The sequence below is a fragment of the Mytilus galloprovincialis genome, chromosome 3, assembly GCF_965363235.1.
Source record: "Mytilus galloprovincialis chromosome 3, xbMytGall1.hap1.1, whole genome shotgun sequence".
In the NCBI taxonomy this organism is placed as follows: Eukaryota; Metazoa; Mollusca; class Bivalvia; order Mytilida; family Mytilidae; genus Mytilus; species Mytilus galloprovincialis.
In genome coordinates this window covers 63,925,982-63,952,225 of record NC_134840.1, presented here as the reverse complement: position 1 = coordinate 63,952,225, position 26,244 = coordinate 63,925,982, and the positions used below count along the sequence as shown (strand labels likewise).

The 26,244-nt window shown below is 31.7% G+C and overlaps 1 protein-coding gene across 6 annotated transcripts; it reads left to right on the top strand.

Moving 5' to 3' along the window:
• The first annotated feature begins 366 nt into the window (after positions 1-366).
• Positions 367-24,632, top strand: LOC143068616 (presenilin-1-like). 6 transcript variants are annotated; one of them, XM_076242810.1, is made up of 14 exons: positions 417-517; positions 714-773; positions 10,974-11,131; positions 11,671-11,849; positions 13,317-13,467; positions 13,776-13,843; positions 14,316-14,536; positions 15,418-15,516; positions 16,916-17,014; positions 17,427-17,462; positions 20,083-20,249; positions 22,487-22,604; positions 23,171-23,283; positions 24,355-24,632. In XM_076242810.1, the coding sequence occupies exons 3-14, from the start codon at positions 10,994-10,996 to the stop codon at positions 24,508-24,510; spliced, it is 1,545 nt and encodes a 514-aa protein (XP_076098925.1). In that variant the 5' UTR covers positions 417-517; positions 714-773; positions 10,974-10,993; the 3' UTR covers positions 24,511-24,632. The 6 variants fall into 6 exon arrangements, with proteins under 6 accessions (XP_076098928.1, XP_076098927.1, XP_076098924.1 ...); XM_076242813.1 differs by lacking the exon at positions 714-773 and having other exon boundaries at positions 367-517; positions 10,974-11,125; XM_076242812.1 differs by lacking the exons at positions 714-773; positions 17,427-17,462 and adding an exon at positions 18,599-18,631 and having other exon boundaries at positions 367-517.
• The last annotated feature ends 1,612 nt before the right edge of the window (positions 24,633-26,244 follow it).

Here is a 26,244-nt window from a genome sequence, read left to right as displayed (position 1 = left end):
GACTGATATATTAAAATACTACCGGTATAGTGAAATCTATTCTATGGGGGAAAGATTGGCATGGGGGAAAAGTGACAATATGTATACGTATTGCCAAATTTCCGCGGGGGAAGAATGGCAATGATCCAAAATTTCCCCAGGGGAAGAATTGGTTCATGCCAGTTTGTCCCCCGGGGGAAAAACTGGCATGGGGGGCTATATAACACCGGCACAATTTGTCCATAATGGCTGACCATTCAGAGACAAAAGTATACACGTTTAAAAATTGGGTATAGCTGCAACCTTTAAAGAGATAGAATCAAATGATATAATTAGATTGAAGTCTACCCCAGGTTACTTACAATACGACAACAAACATATCGGGAAGTTGTTGTCCAATTCATATTCAATTTCATGTCGGTACATAAGATGTATTCGTAAATATTGATTATCGTTCCTGCTGAACAGAAAGAACTTCCGGGAGCAGAACTATTGAACCAGGAAATAAAATTTAGGAAAACAATGTTTTCCTTGATGAGTATGTCAATAAGACATTATTAATACATGTATTTGTCATCTTGAATATATAGCAGAAAGGCTTATTTTACGTGAACAATAATGAATTCTTAAAAATTTACTCAGATATCGGTAACATTTCTTCATCATGTCATGAATCATTGTTCACAAAGAGTACTAATCGTGTCATGTAAAACACAGTAATATCTGATTTTCAGACTGATTGCTTGGACATACTGTTGGTTTGAATTGTGCTGTTAATATTCAGTTTATATTAGGTTGGTGTTTTTATACAAATAATTTAATTTCATCCTGCACTAGAAATTATATTTGTCTCTGCCAGAAGCTTAAATTATGATCGCTTTCCAAATATCCTTATTAGAGATTTGTAAAGGATACCCTTGTACTACACATACAAAACTAGGGTTAGTGTCTATTGTCAATCTTTTTAACTTAGTTTTAAAATAAATCATATTCAGTCAACAATGTAAGAGTAGAAAGTAATATCATGTTTGCTGTGAATTTAAAAGTTAGTTTGTAGTTCACGTCCAAGTTACTCGGTTAACATGGTTAAACAACACACTATCATGACTATCATGACTATTTTGAATCGGCAATAACATAAAATTATTCACAGTTAAATTATTTGTTCAAACATAAAAGTATATGTTATTGACAGTTACTCATTTTCTTTAAATTATTACATTGTATTACAAAACATATTTTAATATGTGCACACTATAGTCAAATAGTATTTTTTTTCTGGTTCATGTTCGCATAGTAATACAAACTTTTCCATGACAAAACTTTTTTTTTATCGTTTTACAGTATTTGCTAGATTTCCCGGTATTTGCTACATTTTTTTTACTTTGCTGGTCCATGCTAGTAGTACAGTGTAGTATTGACCAGTGCAGGGTTCTCACTAAGGCGAGTCCAGGAGTTCTGGACTCATTAAAATCTGTCTGGACTCACCATTTTCAAAACTGGTGAGTCCACAGATGCATCAAGATTGAAAGATTTTGTATAAACTGTCAACTGAACACAGTTAAACACAAATACCAAAATAGCAAAAGTTTAAAAGTGATCTGAATTTGATTTGATTTCATTGCTTTGTTAGGAAATGGAGACTAAAATATTACTTTATATTGCAATAAAATATTTTCTTCTTGCTGTTGGACTCATCAAACCTTAAAAGGATGAGTCCCTGGACTCGCCTTCAAAAATCCTTAGCGAGAACCATGCCAATGTATAGTCCACCTGGATTACTATAAGATAATTTTTGTATAAAATCATTACACTCATGTAATGATGACCTTTACCCCTCAGTATCAAAAACAATAACAGGCTAAACATTGCTAAAAGTCATTATAGTCATTGAAATTCAGATTTGTGTTGAGAGTGGTAGACCAGTTAAATCAATTTGCATGTGCTTGGTTTACGTTAAATACACAGTTTGTAATGTTCATGATTGTAAATTTGCATCTTTCATTAGGTGGGTTGGCCACCATCATAACCATGAGATCAATATGACATTAAATAATACCTGGTTCTATTGATATTAAAAAAAAAAATATTTAACAAAATTGTGATAAAAAAAATTCAGTCCATTTTCATTTTGTTTCTATATCATGTATATCATAACAAAAAACATGGTCAACTTATAAGAGGAAACATAGTTTAATTTATAATTTATGTACTGTGAAAGTACTTTAATTCGTGGATATCAATTTTCGTGGTTTGAGCAATATTTACATGTTCGTTGGTTTTTAAATTCGTGGATTTTAGTTTCCTAAAAAAAAATTTTGAAATTAAAGCCTTTAGAAACGAAGGTTACAAATAGTCTTCATTGAAGGAAATTGCAAAATAAACATTGACCCGTGTAAATCGTAGTGATAACACTAATGAACCCAAGATAAAGTGATCAACAGATTAAAGACTATCAAAGGTGTTAATTAGGCCATAAACATGTCACCTAAAGAAAAAAGTGACATGAACAAATGCTATAAACGTTTCTTGAATTGTTAAATAATTCTTATCAAAATCAAGCCCAGCATGAAATTATTATTTCCCATATGTACGAGAACTATGAGGATATAAAATGAACACTTTATCATACTCGCATATCAATACCGGAAATCTGACTTTCATCGATCATAAATATTTTTTATGAGAATCAAAAGATCAAAAGTTGTACAGTTTAGGTTATTAAAAATTAAATGGGTATAATCCTGCATGCGGTTGTAGTTCTGTGACTGATATTAAAGTATTCTCAGATTTAACGTTATTCAATATATTCTCTAGATCATATCAATAGTCTAACCTACCGATGGGGATATTTCCATGTCTTGATTTGGACAATGGTTGTTTTATTTCGTTGGACACTTAAATTCGTGGATAAAGTCATCCATGAAAACCACGAAAATTGGTACCCCACGAATAAAAGTACTTTCACAGTAATAAGTTCACATTCAAATTACAGGCACTTAGGGCATGCTGACCTCTTCTATATTTCAGCTAATTCCCATTATTTTAAAACTTTCTTTCTCATCCCAACACCATCTTACCATTGCATGAAGTTTACAAATGCCACCCCACAATGCACTATTTTTATCAGTCATTCCAAAGTACTTACAAAATGTACAATTTATTCTTTTTGTTGTGACATTTTTTTTAAGATTTTTAAGTTTTCCAATGACTAAATAGGTGAATGTACTACATGTATGTTATACATTTACAAATGTAGATATTTATTGTATAATATTTATTATTTACTAGAACACACCCGCGAAATCGCGGGCATTCAGAGCGTAGTTTAAAGTATGTAAAGTGTTGTTGGAAGAATTTTGTAAAATACAGAATGACTGGAGAATTTCAGCAAAAGTATCATAAGTCATAGGTTATTGGGGACAGGAATTTTTTTTTACCCTCCACCTTTATTTCCAAAGTTCCCAATTTTTGGTTTTCTATCAATTTCAATATGAACATACATTTAGTATGTTATGAACATTTATTTAAGTAAGGAGCCTGTAATTCAGTGGTTGTCGTTTGTTTATGTGTTACATATTTGTTTTTCGTTTATTTTTTGTACATAAATAAGGCCGCTAGTTTTCTCGTTTGCATAGTTTTACATTGTCATTTCGGGCCTTTTGAAGCTGAGTATGCGGTAGGGCTTTGCTCTTTATTGAAGGCCGTACGGTGACCTATAGTTGTTAATATCTGTGTCATTTTGGTCTCTCGTGGAGAGCTGTCTTAACATGGCAATCATACCACATCTTCTTTTTTTTTATGTAATCAATGAATTTTGTAAAAGATTTAATGACTGGAGAATTTCAGAAAAAGTATCAAAAGTTCACATGAATAATTTTAGCGCTTATCTGTATATTATGAACATTCATTACTATATAAATAAAGCGTATTTACTTTCAATTCTAAGTTTACTAAGGGAGCTACCATTTGATTTTTATGGGGGTGCTAGGATGAAATTTGAAAAAAATAGGCAGAACAGGAGTTTTGAGTAAAAAAAAAGGCAGGATGAGACACTTTGCAAAAAAAAAAAAGGCAGGATGACAATTTAGGTAAAAACAGTCAGGATAAACTAATAAAAAAAAAAGGCAGGATCGAATAGAGTGAAAAATAAAAAGGCAGGACAGAGATTACAACTAAAAAAAAATGCAGGACAAAATTTTTCATCCTAGCTCCCCCCATAAAAATCAAATGGTAGCTCCCTAATCGATCCATGGTGATCATTGATATAGTATACAGACCCTCTCTATTTAATAAACTCTTTGACCGCCGTGGATAGTAAACTTGAAAATGATAGCAGATAAAATTCTGAAAATACACTTTATTCGTAGTATATGTATGTTCAAAGTATACAGAAAAACGCAAACCGGAAGTCTAATCTGACTTAAAATTTCGTACAATGACGGGACAATATCCGGATGCCTTTTTTCTCGTTTTTCTCCTAAAATAACTCAATCTGAATAATCATATGAATGGATGACAAATGCGACTATGCACTGTACCTATAGGACATAGAGGCGTGTTGATTAATTTATTCTGGAAAGAAGAGAAGCGACACCAAAAATGAGGTCTTCTCGTTTAATAGTATAGATATATGGATTTTTTTCACAAATTTAAAATCTCTGCATTTTGATTAAAAATGAGTTACCATGGCAACAAAAAATGATGAAAGTTGCACCTATTTAGCTTTCCCTTCATTTTTCATAAAAATTTGCCCCATATTGTTAAAGGAAAATGTGTAATATAATGTTAGGCATTAAGAGATTATACTTTTTCTCTTAAAAGATTTTGTTGTGTATCGAACATGTTTTATGTTTCCAAACAAATTTAAACAGTTAGCACATCACATGTGAATGCATGTATGCAATCAAGATGAGTACTTTTTCATATTTTGGCAAAAGGATGTTCCATTTTTGTACATGTTGTATATTGTCACATGTTTGAAATGTACAAAAAGTACTACTGTAGATTCATTATTATTCGTTGGATATACTTTTTTTTGTGGTGAGATCAGATAGTTAAAAGATAATTATGTAAGTTGTCAAACAAAGGGATCAGAATAATTAATAGTCATTACATTGGCGTTTTACGTTTCCGCAAATTGGCATTACTTTTCCGGAAAAAAAAGATGACGTTTCCGGAAAAAAAGTTTACGTTTCTGCAAATAGATATCTTACTTTTCCGGAAAAAAAGTAACTATTCCGGAAAACCAAAATTATTGCTTTTCCGTAAATAATTGAGGAATACCTGTTGATCGAAAGCAAAGCCATAATATAAAATAGATATTTAGTTAGTCAAAGGTCATCATAACATGCAAGTAAAATTCATCATTTAAATCTATGAAAACGTATGTTTAAAAGTCAGCACTAATCAGAAATATCTTGATATGAGTTCATAAGTCAGTTCTGGCAGAATATGTGTAGCCAACACGATGCACAAAGTCCACAGTAGTACATTCACCGTTTACATGTTTTGTATTTTGTTCAAGAAGGAAGTCCATCTTCTCCTATTCACATTTCCAAACGGGTGCTTTTACAGTTAGAGTTCTCATTTTTATGTAAGATGTTGTTTGCAGTTTCAATAACACATCGATAAAAACAAAAATGTTAGGATGGCTAGCGTAAAACTGTTCGTTCAAGTGGGCATGAAAAGACTCGGCACTATTCGTGTTTTCGTAACAGCAGTATGCATTACACATTCAAAGTCATTATGAACTACACATGTACCTCGGGCTGGAGAGTTATTCTTCGGGTAGTGCACACATCAATAAGCCGATCCAACAGTTTCGTGTAACATTCCTCGGATTTAAGTGGAAGTAACGCAAATACAAGACGAATGTAGTTACCATTTTTACATCCATGTATCGAATAAACTGAGTTGGTAGAAGAATTTCGAACAGGATTTAATTTACAATGTGCTATCTATGAAAATATCAGTCATTTCATTACATAGACATACCAAGTTGGTAAAACATGAAAGTATAACGATTCCCGAATCAAAATCATTGACTAATTAAAAGTGAAAATAAGTTTCAGTTTTGTTAGTGTTCAAATCTATTTGTCTTAATGTCTCGTGAATTTCTAATCTACATTTAGGTAATTTTGGAAACTGCTTTTGCCTGTCTCTGTATAAGGACATAGCAACATTTTTCAAGTCAATATATATTCAAATATTTATAACTTACAAATGTACCAGGTAAATTTCCGGAAAAGTAATAAATACAAATTGCGGAAACGTATACTTTTAATTTGCGGAAACGTAGCATTGGGACTTTGAAAAATTAGCGGAAATGCAATACGCCCCATTACATTTTGTATTGTATAGAATAACCATTTGGAAACCACATCTTTCTCAGTCATTGGTTTAAAAGGACAAGGTACAATAAGGGCCAATTTTGGCCCCCTCTTGAAAGACATTAAATTTTATAATTTCAATAGACTAGGTATAGAAGCTTAAAAAAATGGCATTTTTTTTGGGTGATTCTCATTTTTTGGTTGCCTAGCAACAGATTTGAAACCTGTCAATAATATGCTATTTTAACCCTTATCAAACAAAAAAACGTATTTTCCATATGAATCAAAATGTATAATTGTAAAATACATATAAGGAAATCTAAAGCAGTAATGTTTTGTTTATCTATATTAATTGAACGAGTATTTATCAACACCTTAACCACGAGTATGGCCCTTAGCAACAGTAATGTTTATTAAGCAACAGTAGATTTTGGTATATGTTCATGGCTTATGTAAACAATAATATGTTAACCAAAGCTAGGTTTCTATTGCTAGGTACTTTTAGGACAATTGTACAAATCTTACAATCTGTTTGGGATGTTTTTTTAACTAAGAAACTACCTAGCAACCATAATAACTGCTTAGCAACGACCTTTTTCATTTATGATTTACGTTGATGTTGTATTTTTCTAATAGTATTTTGTTGTTTAAGTAAATGAGCTTTTATAGATTAATCTCTGTCCGACTATGGATGAAAACAGCTTGGTGTTCACTTTCATCAAACAACCCCCCTCCCCCCCCAAAAAAAGTAAAATTAGCAAATAAATAAATAAATAAACATGACATACGAAAAAAGTGTTTATCCAAAATTGAAATTATATCGACCTTCATGCAGACCTACTCATGACATCATAAAAATAATGATTAATCTTTGCCCTATAGTAATTACGTTAAAATAAGACTTCATAAAAAAGGGATGAAAGATACCAGAGGGACAGTCTAGGGATTTTTCAACCCTCATATTTGGGTCCGATTATGGGCCCCTGTCCTAAAGAGAAATATGCTCTTTTTTCTCAATTTTCAGCTCTAAAATTACCAGTTGTATATCATTGTATATAGACATCGTTGCAAGATTTTGTTGGTGTCGTACTGTGGTATTTTGTTTACAGATCTCTTGAATTTTGTTTACAAATCTCTTAATTTTGTTTACAAATCTCTTGAATTTTGTTCACAATTTATGCAATTATAACTTATTCCTTCTCAGAATGCAGAATTTTGCACATAATTTTCAAAATTTTCTTGACTCGGGACCTAGTCCCCAAACCCCACTTCAAAGTTGCAAACGGTTGATGCTGTGTGCCATCGGTATAAATAAACTAATATATTTCCCCACAATCCAACATTTCACGAACTTTATTCTCAATTGCATGGGTCCTGGGCTCCTTCCCCTAAATACTAGGAAAATCACTGCTGTCAAAATCATAAATTGAAAAAAACTGACAACGACATGGCTGGAAATGAAAAAGACAAAAAATGAAACAGTCAAGCAATAGTACACATTACACAACATATACAACTAAAGAATAAGCAACACGAACCCCACCAAAAACTGGGGGTGATCTCAGGTGCTCCTGAAGGGTAAGCAGATACATAACTTTTATTCTATGAATGTTCATAAAGATACATAACATCATTTTTGGACTCTGATTTCTATATGTTATTAGATTCAGCAAATCGAAGAACCCCACTAATTCATATTTTATTATATCAAAGAAAGTTAAATTTCAGACCTCAATGTAGAATAATTTGAAAACATGGCCTAAAATCTAAAATCTATATAAACCGTTACATACATATCAAGTATCCCATGTATTCACTTTTTTGTTGAAGAATTTAATTTGAACCCTGTTTTGTACCAATTTGAAAACCAGTTCCAAAATCAAATATCTTAATACACATACAGATTCAGCTCATCAAACATTTGTCAAAAGAACCGCAAGAATTTTATTTTGGTAAAACCAAAAAAATATAATTTTGGACCCTTAAGACCTCATTGTAGACCGATATGAAGGCGGGCCCAAAATAAACAAAAATATATTCACGGATATATTTGGCATACATGTTAAAATGTTTGATGAAATTAAACAAAGTTTAATTTTGGACCTTTAGACCTCACGTTTAGACCAATTTAAACACGGGGCCTTGAATCCAAAAACATAAAAACACAGTTAGATGCCGCATTTTAAAGAACCCCCGGAATTAAATCCCATTGAAATTGGTCAAGAAATAAACAACAAACACCAAACAACAACATATGATAATATTATACGAACGCAAACATTTTCCCGATCGCTTAAAAAGTGATCTGATCTTTGAATACAAAAAATCATTAAGTCTTTAATGATATACTACAAAATAACTATACCATTTACTGAGAACAGACACAAGACAGTCCATGTATTGCATTATGTTGCGCCCATGGTTTACATTTTCAGGATGCCAATTTCATATTTGAAAAAGAGTTTGCGAGAAATATATATATTATAGCAAACGTTACATATCATAATGATCAGATTGGCCAAGATTTTTTTTATACCTTTTTATCATGTCATGATTATTATTCATTTCAACTTTTAAAATACAAGTCATTTTGTAAGGACATCTGTCTGCTATCAATTGACAAAAGTTACACCCTTAAAAATGCATGTGCGTTTGAAACTACATGATGTATATAGATAGGTACTTCCTTAAATATTATTTTTCCAAAAAGCCTCTACAGCTTTTTTTTGTTGAAACTAAACCACCCAGAAGGTCCGAGACCACAATTATTTCGTAGTGCATTTCTTTTAGAACATCAATGAAAAAAAAAAAATCCCACCTGCGCTTTCTCAAAGAATCTTTTACAGTGTGTTGTACTACTTTTGGGACAAATTATATCAAAATTATAGAAAACTGCATCGGCTCTTACTCATAATATGGACAATTTTATGTTTAGGGCGTCTTGAAATCTTTTGAAAGCTTCCGAAGTGCTAATTTTCAACCTTTTTCAGCTGGACCAAATCACTACTTTCCTTTAAAATTCTGGACCCAAATTTTTTTACAGTGTAATTTCACCTCCCCCCCCCCCCCCCCCCCCCTACTTGCAATTTGAGGTAAAAAACATGGAGAAATTAATTTGGAAGGGGTATAAAAATTAATGGCAAACAACCCACTGTCAACACTAGGGACTATATTCGCCAGAAACAGCGGAAATTAGCGGCATATATAGAAACACTGTAAGTGAGACTAGAACCGTGAAGAATGTCCCTAAACATACCATTGAAAAATACTAAAAAAGAATGTGTATTGACAACCAACTAAATTGATAGCTATTATAATCAAAACAAATACTCCAGCCATTCTATCTCGTTGAATATATTTTTAAATATTATTAGAAGAAAAACGTATTGGACAAAACTATGCACTATGTGAGATTCGAACGTAGATCGCGGCATTCAAAAGCCGACGCGATACCACTTCACTACGTTGCCACAATATCTCAATTGTGTTAAATGTATGTATTTATATGCATACTGTAAAGTCATGATAGAAATGGAAAAAAAGTCCGGCACTAGGGCTAACTATCTCCCCGGGACAACTCTCAATTTGTTTCCTTTAGACGATGTGTACTCAAAACAAAAAAAGATTCCCTTTAATATTAAACAGAATTAACTTGTTCTTTTCGGCAGTGGTCTTTTGCAAAGTCATATGCAATTACAGACTCGACCCAAGGTATCTTGTCCCGAATTTACACATTATTCCAAAGAACCCAAAAAAGGAAAAAAAAATATTCAAACTTTTTTCGCTTTATTTTATGAGGGGGACACTTGCAAAACTCATGTTTATCGTGTGTGCCAAGTGCATATGTTTTCACTATGTAAGGTGTTGATTTAAATCGATAAAACACACTCCACCTTGATATAAAGATAAAAAAAATACAATTTGAAACTGAATCATTGCAAAATCCTACAACTGAAAACCTTGAGCACCTATCGAAGTATTCTTGCTTTAGTTGAGGGTGTCTTGCCGTAACAGCCGAATGCGGATATTTTCAGTTCTTTCTCCGATTTTATTCCGATACTACTATTTTGACACAAATTGTTGTTTTTTTAACGAGAGATTTTTTTAATTTTTGAGCACCTCCGCCAACGTGAGCCAATAATTTCTTTTCATATTTTGAATACCCTGTTTGTATGCCATCTTTATCACTAATTATTACTGTGGCTCACATTGGCGGAGGCCTTTAAAAACGAAGGATTGCAGTCCACAAATGGACATTTTTCTATCGTTTGACGTTTTCAACACACTTTAGCCAACCCAAAATCAGGTTTCTGCCATACTAGAAGACAAATTGGGCATGTGGTATTGAAGAACAAATATATTAAGATATTTTATGATGCTCAGTTCATTTATAAGATGAAGATTATTTTTTGACAAAATAGGGGGCCAAATACGGCCCTTAGTGTACCTTGTCCTTTAAAGTAGAAAGCTTGTTCAGTATACATTTTTGATAACTTGCTTATTAGTGTTTATTTATCCACATACAATTATTACATGTATAATTTTAAATGAATGCACTGAGTTGTTTATTAATAAGTAACAATTACTCATGATCAATATCAGTCTTTCTTGGTACATAGAATATGTACAAATTATTTGTTATCTTTATTGTTGTTTTTCCAGTATAGATCTGTTTTTTCCACATGAGTGAAAGTGAAACAGAACCAAATACAGAGAGGACTCCTCTTATGGATACTTCTGCCTCCATCGATTCCACAACCAGGATAGGTTTTAGACAGGAGGACTATGACGACTTAGAGGGACAACAACCAAGGGTTAGTGTAAGTAAGCCTGTCTCCATCGACCCCACAACCAGGAGAAGTTGTAGACAGTAAGAGTATAGAGACTTACAGTAACAGCAATCAAGTGTAATTGATAGTTTGCCTTTTCTTCCGTTTTGGAATTATCAATATGGTCTTTAAAACTTTAAAGCTCTTAACATGTTTCTTTAGTTGTACATGTCAGCTAAGAAATGCAGCTTTAGTTTTAAATCAAATTTTCATCTCAAGTTTGATATTATGTAATCATGAATTTCTTCATTGATTATTTTATAATATTGAATACTTGTATTGATGAGGATTTCTTCACTGACCCAATTTTTTAATGCCTAAAAATGGGTACCCTAAAGTTTGGTTTTCTTTGCATAAAATTTTAAGTTTCCCTGTCAAAATAGGGTTAAATAATTGAGCAATATAAAAAGGTTCCTACCCTATTTTTCAATAGGGAAATCCTAAATACATACTTCTCTGTTTGGTTTATGAAGTTTTTAGTATAGCAGAATATTTTTATTTTTATTATATTATTATTTCTCTCATTTTAGGCCAGAGAGAGGCCACAGAGAAGAAGAGGGACCAGTGGGGAGGAGGAACAGGAAGAACAAGAGTTTTACTATGGAGCAAAGCATGTCATCATGTTATTTGTACCAGTCACACTTTGCATGTTGGTTGTTGTGGCAACCATTAGCTCTGTCAATTTCTACACAAAGAAAAGTGGCTATTTGTAAGTTTGTAATTCATATGCAAAAAAAAAAATATTTTATGGGGGATTTCATATTACAGCAAAAACAAAATTATTTTCTTGAAAACTTGATATGAAAAAGGAAAAATTTGTGAGCACTCAGTATTGAGGAAAAACAAAGTTAACATTAACTTTAAATGTATGCAAATCAGATATTTCCTAGAGAGAAACCAGTTGATTTATTGCACACTTACTCAAATTACACTGAGTAGTTTAAAAGATTTGGTTTCACTTTTATCAGAGTTTTTATATGCCCATCAAAATTTTGACGGGACGTATTATGGTATACAAATGTCCTGTGTCCGTCCGTCTGTCTGTCTGGTGTAAACATGTCGCACCGTAACTTGAGAACGACTTATCCAAATTTCATGAAACTCAATATGAGTGTTTCTTATGATGATCAAATGATCTGTATACTTTTTGGTGAAAATAAGATTTAAACTTTTTGAGTTACAGCACTTTGTAACTAAAACAGGGGTGTGTTTTTTTCACATGTCGCACCGTATCTCAAAAGCGATTCTTGATTATGGCTTAAAACTTTATACACTTTCTAGTTATATTAACCTTAATATCTGTATACTTTTGGGTGATGATTCAAAATTTCATTTTTGAGTTATTGAGTATTTTGTAAAAAAGGGGGAGGGATTTTTTACATGTCGCACCATATCTCAAAAACTATTTATGATTATTGCCTAAAACTTTACACATGTCTTTGTTATATTAATCTTAAGATCTGTATACTTTCTGGTGATGATTCAAAATTTTATTTTTGAGTTATTGAGTATTTTGTAAAAAAGGGGGAGGGTTTTTTTTTTACATGTTGTGCCATATCTCAAAAACAATTTATGATTATTGCTTAACACTTTACACAATTCTTTGTTATATTAATCTAAAGATCTGTATACTTTTTGGTGATGACTCAAAATTTTATTTTTGAGTTATTGAGTATTTTGTTATACAGGGGAGGGTTTTTTTTACATGCCGCGCCTTATCTCAAAAATAGTTTATGATTATTGCTTGAAACTTTACACACTTCTTTGTAATTTTAATCTAAAGATCTGTATACTTTTTGGTTTTGATTCAAAATTTTATTTTAGTGATATTTAGTTTTTTGTAAAAAAAAAAACAGGGTGGGGGGTTTCACATGTCCTGCCATGTCTCAAAAACAATATATGGTTATTGCTTTAAACGTTCTCAGAAACTAATTATGATTATTGCATAAAACTTCCACACAAGACGTTGGGCGTATCATGCGCTCATGGCGCAGCTGTTTATTAGGGTTTAAGGTCTGATAGACAGTACATTTTTTTTACAATTCAAGTTTGTTATTGCATAGCAGTTTATATGGAAATGAGACAAATCTGCTTACTAGTTGATGAAAAAGTTGACATTTTATCAATTTTGTTTTAAACTGTTTTACATGCATATATGCAAAATATACTATTTCAGGATTTATACACCATTTCATGATGCAGACAAACCAGAGACCAATACTGGCACCAAAATCTGGCAGTCATTAGCTAATGCCTTTATTTTACTGGGGGTGATTGTTGTCATGACGATAATACTGTTTCTGCTGTATAAATATAGATGTTATAAGGTAAGCCACTGAAAATATGTTGTAGAAGTTTACCTTTACCTGGTGTTAACCTTTGGTACTGATTGAGAGAAAAGAATAAGAAATTAAATTCTAAATTTCATGTCAAATTGATTGATCTTTATTTTTGGAAATAATGCTTTTCAACCTCATTGACCTTTTTATATGATTAGAAAATATATGCAGTCAAGTGTTCTAAATGAATTCAAATGAGTTAATGCCTATGTATGATATTGTATGTGGTTTAAGCAGAACTAGTAACACAATGCAATGGACTGTATATAATACTATATAATTTTTCATTATTTTAGTTTATACATGGCTGGCTGATTATGTCATCTTTAATGTTACTGTTCTTGTTCTCATATATTTATCTTGGGTGAGTAATTTTGTTATTAGGGAAGACAAGATGAGTAAGGGACATGTACTTTAACTAAGTAGTGCTAAGTATTACAACTGAACTTTTGGAGTGTTGTAGTGTTTGAGTGTGTTAATTGTGCATAAAAGTTCAGTTTGCTCTGTTTATCATACAAAACCTGAAAGATTTTGTTTCAAATTCTGCAGCACAATTTTTTTTTACAGTTTAACAAGTTAAGGTTAATGAATATAAAAAAAATATAATTTTCATGTTACTGGTTCTTATATTGTTGTTTGATATTTTACTAATCTTGATCCATTTGATTTTGTCCATACTTTGAGATCAATGCGAAACTACTTTTTGAATTGTCCTATTTCTGTTGAGAGATTTTGTTCAGATGTAATCTGTGTTATATTTTCATTATCACGATTATAGGTTGAAATAGTATTATAAATTTAAGTCTGTGATTAAATTAAATGTACTATTTTTTCAGTGTCGTACTACAAGCTTACAATGTGCCTATGGACTACATAACAGTGGCTATATTGATGTGGAACTTTGGTGTAGTAGGTATGGTCTGTATACATTGGAAAGGTCCATTATTTCTCCAGCAGGCCTATCTCATTGTGATATCAGCTTTGATGGCGTTGATATTTATTAAATACCTACCTGATTGGACCACATGGGCTGTCTTAGGTGTTATGGTAGTCTGGGGTAAGTTTTGAACTTATGTGTTTACAAAATATGTGTTTTATTTCAATTTGGGTCCCTCAGGGGGCAATGAATATAGAGGGGTATATTGCTGTTCAAAAGTCATGAATCGATTGAGAGAAAACAAGTCTTGGACACAAACTTAAACTGAGGGAAACAACACATCAACTAAAGGAGGAAAACAATGAAACAACAGAAACACTGAGTGCAACAAAAAACAGCTGACAATGCTACATACATAGAAGCAAACTATTAAATAACAGACTGCCATATTCCTGACTTGGTACAGGACATTTTAAGAAAAAATGATGTGTTGAACCTGGTTTTAGGGCTTACCAAACCTTGCGCTTTATGGACGAAACAATGACAAAGATTACAATCGTAATTCAGTTTTGCAAACATAAAAGTACAAGAAAAATACCATTGTGGTAATAACAAAAATAATTTTAGATTATTTCAAATGTTGAATTCTTTGCAATAAGGGTGTTTGCAGCATTGCTACCTAAGGTAAGACAGACATTTTGGTAAATTGATATGTGTTTATAAGATATTATTCAAGCACTCGTTTAAAAAAGACACTTTGTGTGCACAGTTGAAACAAGTGTGATTAAAAAAATATTGTGGCAACTTTAACCAATACTTCAGTCTTCACTAAATAGTGCACACTAAGGACAAATCCCTATAAATATAACACTGCAGCATTGCAATATGATCCTGAAATCCATGGTTATTAAATCTTTGTTGCAAATATACTTATTTTATTTTAAACATTAAAATTTAAAAACCTTTTAAACATGTTTATGTCAGCATTCTGACATACAATGGCATAGAAAGATGTTTTTTGAGTTATCAATGAAATATATTTTTGTGTATAATCCTTGTAGATTTAGTAGCAGTATTATGTCCAAAGGGTCCATTGAAAATGTTGGTAGAAACAGCACAAGAAAGAAATGAACCTATTTTCCCTGCTCTTATTTATTCATGTGAGTATTTGTGAAATATATATGACTACAACATGTATATTGTTAAATGGTGTTTAACTGAAAATACACAAATTTCATACACCACTAAATATAGAAACTTCATAGCATTTTGGAGTAAAAAATACCATCTTCTGACAAAATTTATTGCAGCAAAGACTTCTTCTGTTTAGAATATTTCTTTCTTTTATATTTGTTAGAAGCTAAAACATCTTGTGAACATATGACCAAGTCATTCAAATTTCAGAAATTTTAAACTCTAAAAAGAGAAAAGGATGTTAAGTTTATGTGATAACACTTTGTTACTATAACTAAATATATATATCAAAATATGGACTATTTTACTATAAGTCTAAAGATGATCGACTACATAGAATGAAATTCAAAACAGTGTGGCTGTGGCCATTGATTGACACATAAAATTCATCCATTGACTGGGACAATTTAGGTGAACGTTTGTATGTAACGACCACTGCTCACTATTTACTTTTTAAAGACACTTAAACTATGGGGTCACCTAAGGTTCTCAACACCTTAATAAAGTAATTCGAAAAATTAATCAGAAATAACACGATGTTTTGATTTATATCAATTATATAAATCAAAACATAAAGGTTATTTCTGATTAATTTTTCGAATTATTTTATAATTAAAGGCGTTAAGAAACCTTTGGTGACCCCACAGTTTAAATGTCTATCGTAGGTACGTCGTGAACAGTGGTCGTTACAGACAAATGTTCGCGTAAATTGTCCCAGTCAATGGATGAATTTAATGTGTCAATCAATGGCCACAGCCACACTGTTTTGAATTTCATTCTATACCTGATTGATCACATCATGCCAAGAAAGTGATACAGTGTCTTTTACTTTGTTATGAAACCTGTTTGTGCTTTATTTGATTGTTGATCATTTTTTAACCAGATTGTAGAAAAAATTATATTGAATTATATATGAACGTACAGTATCCAGAATCAACTGATATTTTGGGACTTGAATGTTCAGAAAGAAATTTTTGTTCATTTTCCCCTCCCCAGTTTTTAAGATTCCCGATAGCAACAAATCTCCTAATAGTGCATTATGGCATTATTAGAGACTTTTAATAAGTCTTAGTGTTTTGGTTTTCCCTAATGGTTTAAATTTTAAGGAAAAAATATATTTGAGTAGAAGCTATTTGAACTTTTTTCCAAAGAACTCACTTCGAAAAAAAAAAATTACATGTGCAATTTTTCACTGCATTGAAGACTTGTTGGTGACCTTCTGCTGTTGTCTGTTCTTCTATGGTCGGGTTGTTGTGTCTTTGACACATTCCTCCTTTCCATTCTTAATTTTACATTGTATTTGTTGTACATTGTGTTTTATGATTTTTTTTTAAAATGTAGGATCATTTATTGCTATATTTACAGCTACAATGGTGTGGAATGTAGCAGGAATGGCTTCAGATTCTGAGGGAGAAAAAGACAAGAAATCCAGTAAAAAGAAAAAGAAACCACAGAAAGAAACCAGTAGGTGTAATTTAAAATACTTTAGTTCTTTTTAAATCCTTTCAACTTCAGTGGCTTATTCTTATTCTAGTCATGAAAAAAAGATGATAATAGATTCTATGCTAATAAACTAATTTATTGTTCGGATTGTTTTCTTTCCACAACTCAAGAAAAAAAAACAATTAAATGCAGTGGAACATTTTTTAATTAATTATAATCCACAGACAAAATTGTGGCATTGGGTATTCAACCATACTCACGTTTTTTTTATTGATCATTTAGTTATGCAGTTTGTTGATTTACTGAAAGGTCATTTAACTGAAGAGATAAATTTATATTCATTAGCTTAGTTAATAATGTCAGAGTTAAAATAATCTTTTTATTCTTGCGTGTCAATAGACCTTTGTTAATTTATTTAGTGTTGTATCTGCAGCTTTTTCATCATTGACCAACAATCGAAAATCTGATGGTAATGTCCGACATAAATCTACAATATAGATCTACAATATAAATCTACAATATAGTACTTACAATGTAAATCTACAATATAGTTCTTAATTTCATTTGACATTGACCTTGTATACAATATAATGGTTTTATATATTACTGTATTGTTTCTCTCTTTTTATGTTTTCAACCTGTATACAATATTTGGAGTCTATCTTATTATTAAGGCATCAATGGTTGGATGTTTATTAACTCTGTGCAAATAGAAGCAGAATTGTCTAAAGTATATATTTCATTTGTCATAATTTTGTTCTGTTTATCATGATGTTAACATAAATGATGCTTTTTTTTTTACAATTGATTCATTTGAAATATAACATAGGCGGATCCAGAGGGGGGCCTAGCCCCCCCCCCTTTCGTGGGAAAAATTTGGTTGATTATATAGGGAATCACTGAAGCATGACTGGAGTCCCCCCCTTAGGTCAGTCAGCTGCCCCCCTCTTATGAAAAGTTCTGGATCTGCCACTGATAAAGCATATTGAGAAAGCTTCTCAGCAAAAAAAAAAAAAAACATAGTCCAGATATCTCTGTTTATATGATATCAACCAAAAATGACCTCATATTATTGTTTAAAAAAAATTTATTGCAATAAATAGAAGATGAAGAATATATATTGCATAACTTTGTATATATATATATTATTTCTCTATAAAGAATTGTAAAAGCAGTCCTTATATCTGGTTTTGCTTTAAAGAATTGAATTCTCATTCTAATTTGATATTACTATATCTTTTATGTATAGTCATGATGTTATTTATTTTCATTTAATATAAAAAGTGCCCACGGGGAGATTTGTTTTGAATTGTAGTTATTGAGCATGTTGAGATAACATGGTTTAGTTTATTTCGTAAATTTTTTCAATGCTGTCATATTATTTTCGCCACTTTTTTTAAATAACTGGGGTGATTAATGTTTAATTTAAATAATTAGAATGCATTTCCCAAAAATGTCATTTGTTTAGCCAAAGATAACTTTTGTCTTGATAGTAAATTCTGTAAGTGAAATCATCTTTAAAATTTCTGTAAAAGACTCTGATCATGCCAGGCTTACCTAGAGATTAATCAAATAAAAAATATATTTTTTTTAAATTCTTTTCAGAGATAAACTTAGGATATATGCCAGGAGGATCAAGTATAATATTTTTGCCCATTTGCTTTTCATTTTGTTAATAGGTCCAAACTTTGCACTAAAAATAAAGCAAAAATGCACTTGCAAATATACCTCACTGCTAGATACTTCTATGGTACCTGAACTTTAATATCCTAGCTGTAAACCTGCATGTTTTATGGTGAACAAGCATTGTATAGACTTGAAATTGTGTACATAGGGTGGAGTTTGATCCTTTGAACCTTTCAAGGGAATCTTTATGATATAAATACTGTGTGTTACAATACAGATTTAATTGTGACAAACAAAATTGATTTTTTTTTGTGTATTCTGTTTTCAACAATACACAGGGCATTTTGCCCTATTCACTGTACACAAAGTCACAGGATTTCCAAAATTGAATGTGTAGGAAAGGAATGACAAGTCTTTAGTTGATGATGATTTCAAGTTTGAATGAAATCCTGTTTCTAGTTGAAGTAGATGTTTTGGAATGGTTTTGTAGAATTCTTTTATTATTTCGTCTGTAGTGTTCTCTACACATGCTACATGAGGTTTGAAATGTACAAACAACTTTTCAAATTAAAATATTTAAAATGATAAGCAATTAAATGGGAAATTCTCAATATTATTCTATTGTATCCTATTTAATATTTTTTATCCTTTTGACCTTAGAAGGGCATGCTTGAAATTAAGGGACACAATTAGTAATGTGTAAAATGTCTTTTTTTTAAAAGGAGCTTTTTAAGTTCAAACATGCTTCAGCACACGTACTGTAAACCAACTTATTTTTGTGGATACTATAATTTATTTCATGTTTTACCCTTTCTAGTCTGCTTGGTGGCTATTTAGTTTGCTATTTTTTTAATTTACCTGATGCAGTTTAATAAATATAGATTCTTACATTGGTACCAGTGGATTATCAGATTTATCCAATCGAGATAGTTAAATTATCAATTTTAAAGTCCGAACCTTCGCAAGGACTTTAAAATTTATAATTTAACTATCGAGATTGGATAAATCTGATAATACACAAGTAACTATGTAAGAATCTGTTTCTCTAATGATTAAAAAATATTTTTCTTTTTTTTTGTTAAACGAAAATCCCCATCGAGTGCCTTTCATATTCCATGAAGTTGTCTGTTTCATTAACACCTGTAGCACATTTTGATTCATCCAGTTAGCTGAAAAGGATATGACCCTTAAAATCATCCAATCATCTTTTGAGATCACCGGCAACCACAAGTTGATTAGATTTTTTTATACAATGGATTCGGAAAGGGACAAATTTCCATAGAATTAGAGAAGGAAAGATCCAGGTAGTACATATTCACATTATTTTTATACTCACGAAAGTAGTGAGAAAAAATGCTCGAGAAAATAAGTTGGTTTACAGTAATTGTAACTAGTGAAAATGAAAAAATTTCACCAAGAGAAAAATTGTGTGAACATTTTACTGATGTAAGATTACATTTTAGCTGTAAGTTTAAATGGTCCATCTGCCACAAAAGATACAGATGACAATGATGATGGAGGATTTAGAGGAAGATCAGAGGAAGCCACAGATGATATAGATGAACGAGGGTTCAGAAGACGTCCAGGAAGAGATACAACAATGTCTTCTAGTAGTACAGAATCCCAACGAGTAGGATATCTTTTGACTATATAAACATCTTAATTAAGCTTATAATACCTATATTACATACTGTACAGGGGTGGATCAAGTCATTTGAAAAAAGGGGGGAGGGGGGGGGGGGGGTAGTTCCTACTATGTGTTCCCATTCAATGCATTGATTGTCAAAAAAAAGGGGGGGTTCAAACCCTTGGAAGAGTTTTAAGTTTTATTTTTTTGGCAGCATAAGTAGTCAAATGCTTTATACTGTGGGGCAAACAGATATTGACAACTTGATATTTAAACTGTTTGGTAAACAAGAAATGTCTGATCTCATATTTTGACCCCAAAAAAATAAAAACAAGTTAAAATATTGTTTTTGTTGCCAGATACGTTTTGATAATACCTCATATATTTTACAGTGTATAGTATATCAATGAAATTTTTAAGGAATTTTCACTATGTAGTATAATTAAACATTTGTAAAGTACAAGTTTGCTTGGAATATCTGATGTTGTACTATAGCAATATAAATGATCCAAAAAAAGTTTTAAAACAACATTAGTTTCTTGAATCTGTGCAAAAATATAATGCAAATAGAAATAAGCATACAATGTATATTATCACTATCTTTTCAAATCTTTTGTATCAATATTTCAATGATTAGATTGCACAGTTTCAGTGATCTGGAAGGCTTTTTTCACTATGGTCCCAGGGCCCCTCAAAAATAAATTCAATGGGTCATTTTAAAAAATAATGGGCCATGTTGTCAAATGAGTGGGCCATTTGAATTGACTTCTGTAAAAAAAAAAAGTATCAGTATATTTTGGCAAAGAGGTGTTGATACCTACCTTTATGATTTTAAATAAAATCATGGATATTGTTCCTGTGATTTGTAATTTCAATTTCAATGAATATACAATAACTTCTTCCAACCAAAACAATAATTAAGTTAACCTTTACAGTGGCGGATCCAGCCATTTTAAAAAGGGGGGTTGATCGGCCAAAAAAAATTGAAGTTCCAACCCCCGGAACCCCCCCCCCCCCTGGATCCGCCACTGCTTTATTTTATACAATGTTTAAACTGGTACTGTTGCCTTGTTCACAGGAGTTTGAAATCCTATCAATAAGGGGGTAAAAATATACCAAAGTCCACTATCACAGTAGAGCTTCTCTTCCCCCGTATTGATAGGATTTCAAACTCCTGTGCCTTGTTCATGTTCATGTTTTTTTTGTACATTAAATTTGGGTCTTCGTCGATACCATACTTATTCAAGATGTTCTGTATCAGAGGACATTTCAAGCATTTCCTCTGAACTTCTTGTATTATTATAACTTCCTCACGGTGAAAAGAATAACAGTATAGAGTACCATTAATTCATAGAACAAAACAACAAATTACTGAAGTCATGTTTACAAAATGTCAAAACGAGCCAAAGAACAGAAAATGACAAGGACAGTTAAGCGTCTTTTATGGAGACAAAAACTATATTCCTAAAAAGTCTTTGGGGTTCAGTCACCGTTCTTCAATCGAAATAATAGCAAGCTAAACTAAATGAGATTATTATTAAAGTTAAAGCTCGTCTGTACTAGTCAAATTTCACAAATTTAAAGTTGTTTATAAAAAAATATATATCATGAATGATGGTTAATTACGTTTTTCGGGTTTTCAGTTAGACCGCATGGTTATATTATTACAATAGGAAAACACCCGAGACGTTAAATCGCATGGTTCTATTATCATAGGGGAACACCCAAGACGTCCCAAAAATATATAGGTGCTCCTATTATTGGAGGAACATTACACAGTTGTGTACACACACAATGACACATGGCAGCACGGAACACGATCGGAAATTCATTTGACGATACCTAAACGTTTCGAAACGAAGTGAAAAATATCGTGCGCCACGTGGGTGCTTACACTTGTCACTGTTTGCGCCATTTCTTGTCAATATGCGTTATAGGCGCAGGGCGCACGTCCTTCCCGATCACTACAGTTTCTTTCTTTGACAAAATTAGTTATTCTGATGTAAAAAAGTCCATAATTTTTTTCATATTTTTGGGGTAGTATTGTATAGTGGTCCCAATTAACTCAAATCCTGCAACTGACCCTTAAATTTGAGCCAAATTTTCAACTCAACTGGATATTTCATAGTCAAAGTATCTTTTCTCGGTTTTCCCGACCTGAATGTGCTTCCTACTTTGCAACTTATTATTACCAGCCATTAATCAATCAGTATAATGATTTTGTGTAAATTTCCTTGTAGGCACGTAGCGCTGTTAATGCTTTGGGAGAAACAGATCAACATAGAAGTGATGTTGAAGTAAGACAGCCGAGAGAAAATAGAAATAGTACAAGAAGTACTGATGAACCTGAGGAAGAAAGTAGGTGTTCATTCTTTCTATTTTATATCAAAACATATATTTAGAATTTTAGAAATTGACAATAATAGCAGCATGTCCATGGTTTGTTTGAAATGCCTTATGCCTGTCGTTTCTTTAAGGACATAGAAAAGAATGAAAATGATTTTGTGAAAGGCCTTGATTTTTTTTATTAAGTTTTTGTCTCATAGCACTTTGATTGTTTATCAGTGTGTTTCCTAAAGAATATGTTCAATTCCAATATTAATGAAGACATTAAATCTGATTCCTATCAAGTGTCAAGCTATCAGCACATAAACAGCCCAACAACTACATTTTTTCAGTGGTATTCAAATTATTCATATTTAATCTCATTTGTCTTTCTGATTTAAATGAGAATAATAGGACATTCAGGTGTATAAATCAATGAAATACTACCTTAATACATGTAGCACAAAAGCTAGGGAACATGTCTTATCATCACCATAAAGTCTTCATGGTAATTGTCCAGAATATCTATCAAATATTTGCCACTGGACACACATCAAAAAACAATTAATTAGTTTTACTAAGTGCATTTTTATTTGTAGGAGGAGTTAAGTTAGGACTTGGTGACTTTATATTTTATGGTGTGTTAGTTGGTAAAGCTTCGTCCAATGGGGATTGGAATACAACTTTAGCTTGTTTTGTAGCCATTCTAATTGTAAGTATAGAGTGAAATCTTGGGGAACAAAATAGTAAAAATAAAAGTCTGGACGTTTATTCAGGTTTTGGAGAGAAAAAAAATGTATGTTGCAAAATGAAAAAATGCAGATCTTCTTAACTGGGTACTTTTCCACAAATTTTTAATACCGTTTTGGTTGGAACCTTTCCCATCATATTTTATAAACTTCTGACATTAGGAAGAAAAAAAGATATACATGTATATATGACTTGACTGAAAAAAGTTAACAGAATTAATTCAATTTGTGGCATATGCACACACTAAAAAATGAAGCTTTTGACCAAAAGAGAGTTTTCATGCATTGATGACATCAAAAAATTCCAGAGGTTGAAATAAAACAAAAAAAGTAAAAACATACATGCTAATAATGTGAAACAATTTGTTAAAGAAAGGAAAAAGATACCAAGATATAAGTCGAAAACAAATTGACAAGGCCATGGCAAAAAAAAACAATCTAAAGTCAAACAACAGTATACAAAACACAACATAGAAAAGTAAAGTCTGAGCAACACTAACCCATCCAAAAATCGGGGTTATCTCATGTGCTCTGGAAGGGTAAGCAGCATCTTCTCCACATATGACAATGGTTGATATAAAAAAGAAGATGTGGTATGATTGCCAATGAGACAACTGTCCACAAGAGACCAAAATGACACAAACATTAACAACTATAGGTCACTGTACGGCCTTCAACAATGAGCAAAGCCCATACCGCATAGTCAGCTATAACAAGCCCCGATATGACAATGTAAAACAGTTCAAATGAGAAAACTAACAGCCTTATTTAAATAAAAAAATGAACGAAAACAAATATGTAACACATAAACAAAAGACAACCACTGAATTACAGGCTCCTGACTTTGGACAGGCACATAAATAATGTTGTGGGGTTGAACATGTTAGTTGTGCATGAAGTATAAACTTGGTGATATGTCTAAATTAGTTGGTCACACTCTTGAAAATTTTCAACATATTTATATACAGTATATCAGAATGTATAAAATCTAATTGTGAAAAGAAATTATAAGGTATTATGTTTTTCTATTTCAGGGTTTATGTTTCACATTATTATTATTAGCCATATTCCGTAAGGCATTACCAGCCTTACCTATCTCTATCACATTTGGACTGATTTTTAACTTTGCCACAAGTGAACTTGTTCAACCTTTTATGGACAGACTTGCAGCTGCACAAGTGTACACCTAGCACATGGTGCAATAAAGAACAATCCAGGAGATTATTTTATGTTGTAATTTATCATTTTATTTCATTTTCTTTTACTAAATGTGAACGTTAGTATAATGTATGTAATAAACAACTATTTTATACATTCTGTTTGATGATAGTCTCTTTAGTTAGGAATTTTTATGCTTCTTTTATATACTGGTAATTCAGAAATTATTGTGTTTATTTGTTATTGCGAATCCTGGCAAAAATGTTAAATCTAATAAATATGATTCCCAAAAAGCAAAAAAATTAATATAAATTCAAATCATATGACCAGTTCTAAGTTTTTCGATTACAGTTATTCTATGTCAGAAACCTATCATGTCTCAAATAGTTGATTACAATCCAAAGTCTGACCTGTATCAAGTGCTAATATTGTGTCCATTTTTGCGCCAACTGTTCAGGATTGGACCTGTGCGGTTGTATCCAGTTGTACTTAGCAAAGCAATTTATTATTACTGTGAAACTGATACTGTCGCATTTTACCATTCACAAAAAAAACATCACAATAATATCTGAATTAACAGTAACTGGCTAAGCACTTAAATTTAGGGATTGTATCCACCAAATGATACAATTCAGTTGTATTGTGTGAAAATATTATATCTATTGCTTTTGGTTAAAAAATGTGTTCCCCTTTTATTTGTCCCAGATAACAAGCTATTTAGCTAATCAAATCCAAAGTAGTCTCTGCTTTTACTTCTAAATGCTGAATGCTTTGCCAAGAAGAAGTAAATACCAATTTAATTGAGATTGGTTTGACTAAACCAGAGACGAAACAAGTTACATTGAACACTAAGGTGACCATAAAAAAGATCACCGCTCGGAATATTCTCATTAAAATATTATTTGATCAAAACCATAAATCAGCCAAACATCAGTAATTATTTGAAGAGTGTCTTTCATATCTGTTACAAGCTAGACATGGGATTTTTTAAGGCCAAAATTGACTTATTTTAATGATTATATATTCATATTGAAATTAGCAACATACTGTTGATGAGAACTTTGTGTTTTGTGTACTGTTATTTGTCTCTTGGTTTTATTTGACTGCAAAAAAGAAATGTGGTCGTATATTGGTATTATGTTGTCGTTGTTCTGAAGACTGTTGGTTTCCGGACAATAACTTTAGTTTAAGTAAGTAGATGTCTAGGAAATTTAAATACAAGGTTTAAAATCACAAAAGGAAGTTTGGAATTGATTTTTGGGGTTATGGTCCTACCAGTTTAGGAATTAGTGGTTAAAAAGAGGCCCAAAAAGGCATTTTTCTAGTTTCCAGACAATAACTTATGTTTAAGTGTATGGATCTCTCTGAAATTGTACCACAAAGGGATGGTTTAGATTGGCTTTGGAGGGGTTATGGCTCCAACCGTTTAGGAATTAGGGGCAGAAAAAGAGGTAAAACAAGTGGTTCTTGGTCAATGTACAATTATTAAAAACAACTTTAAAGCAGTGTGAGGGAGGTAATCCAAATATATTAAGGTTATCCAAACATATTTATGAATTATCTCCCTTAAACTGCTTTAAAATTATGTATAAAGAAATGTTGTATTGACTTAAGGTGATTAGCTGTCAATTAACTTATAAATTTATACTGATTAAGGAATATTATTTTTTCTATTTTAAGACTTTTATGATGTATTTAAATGGGTAATTATTGTTGCATCTCCATTAGAAATTAGAATTGAGATTATGACTGTATCTTGAGGGAAA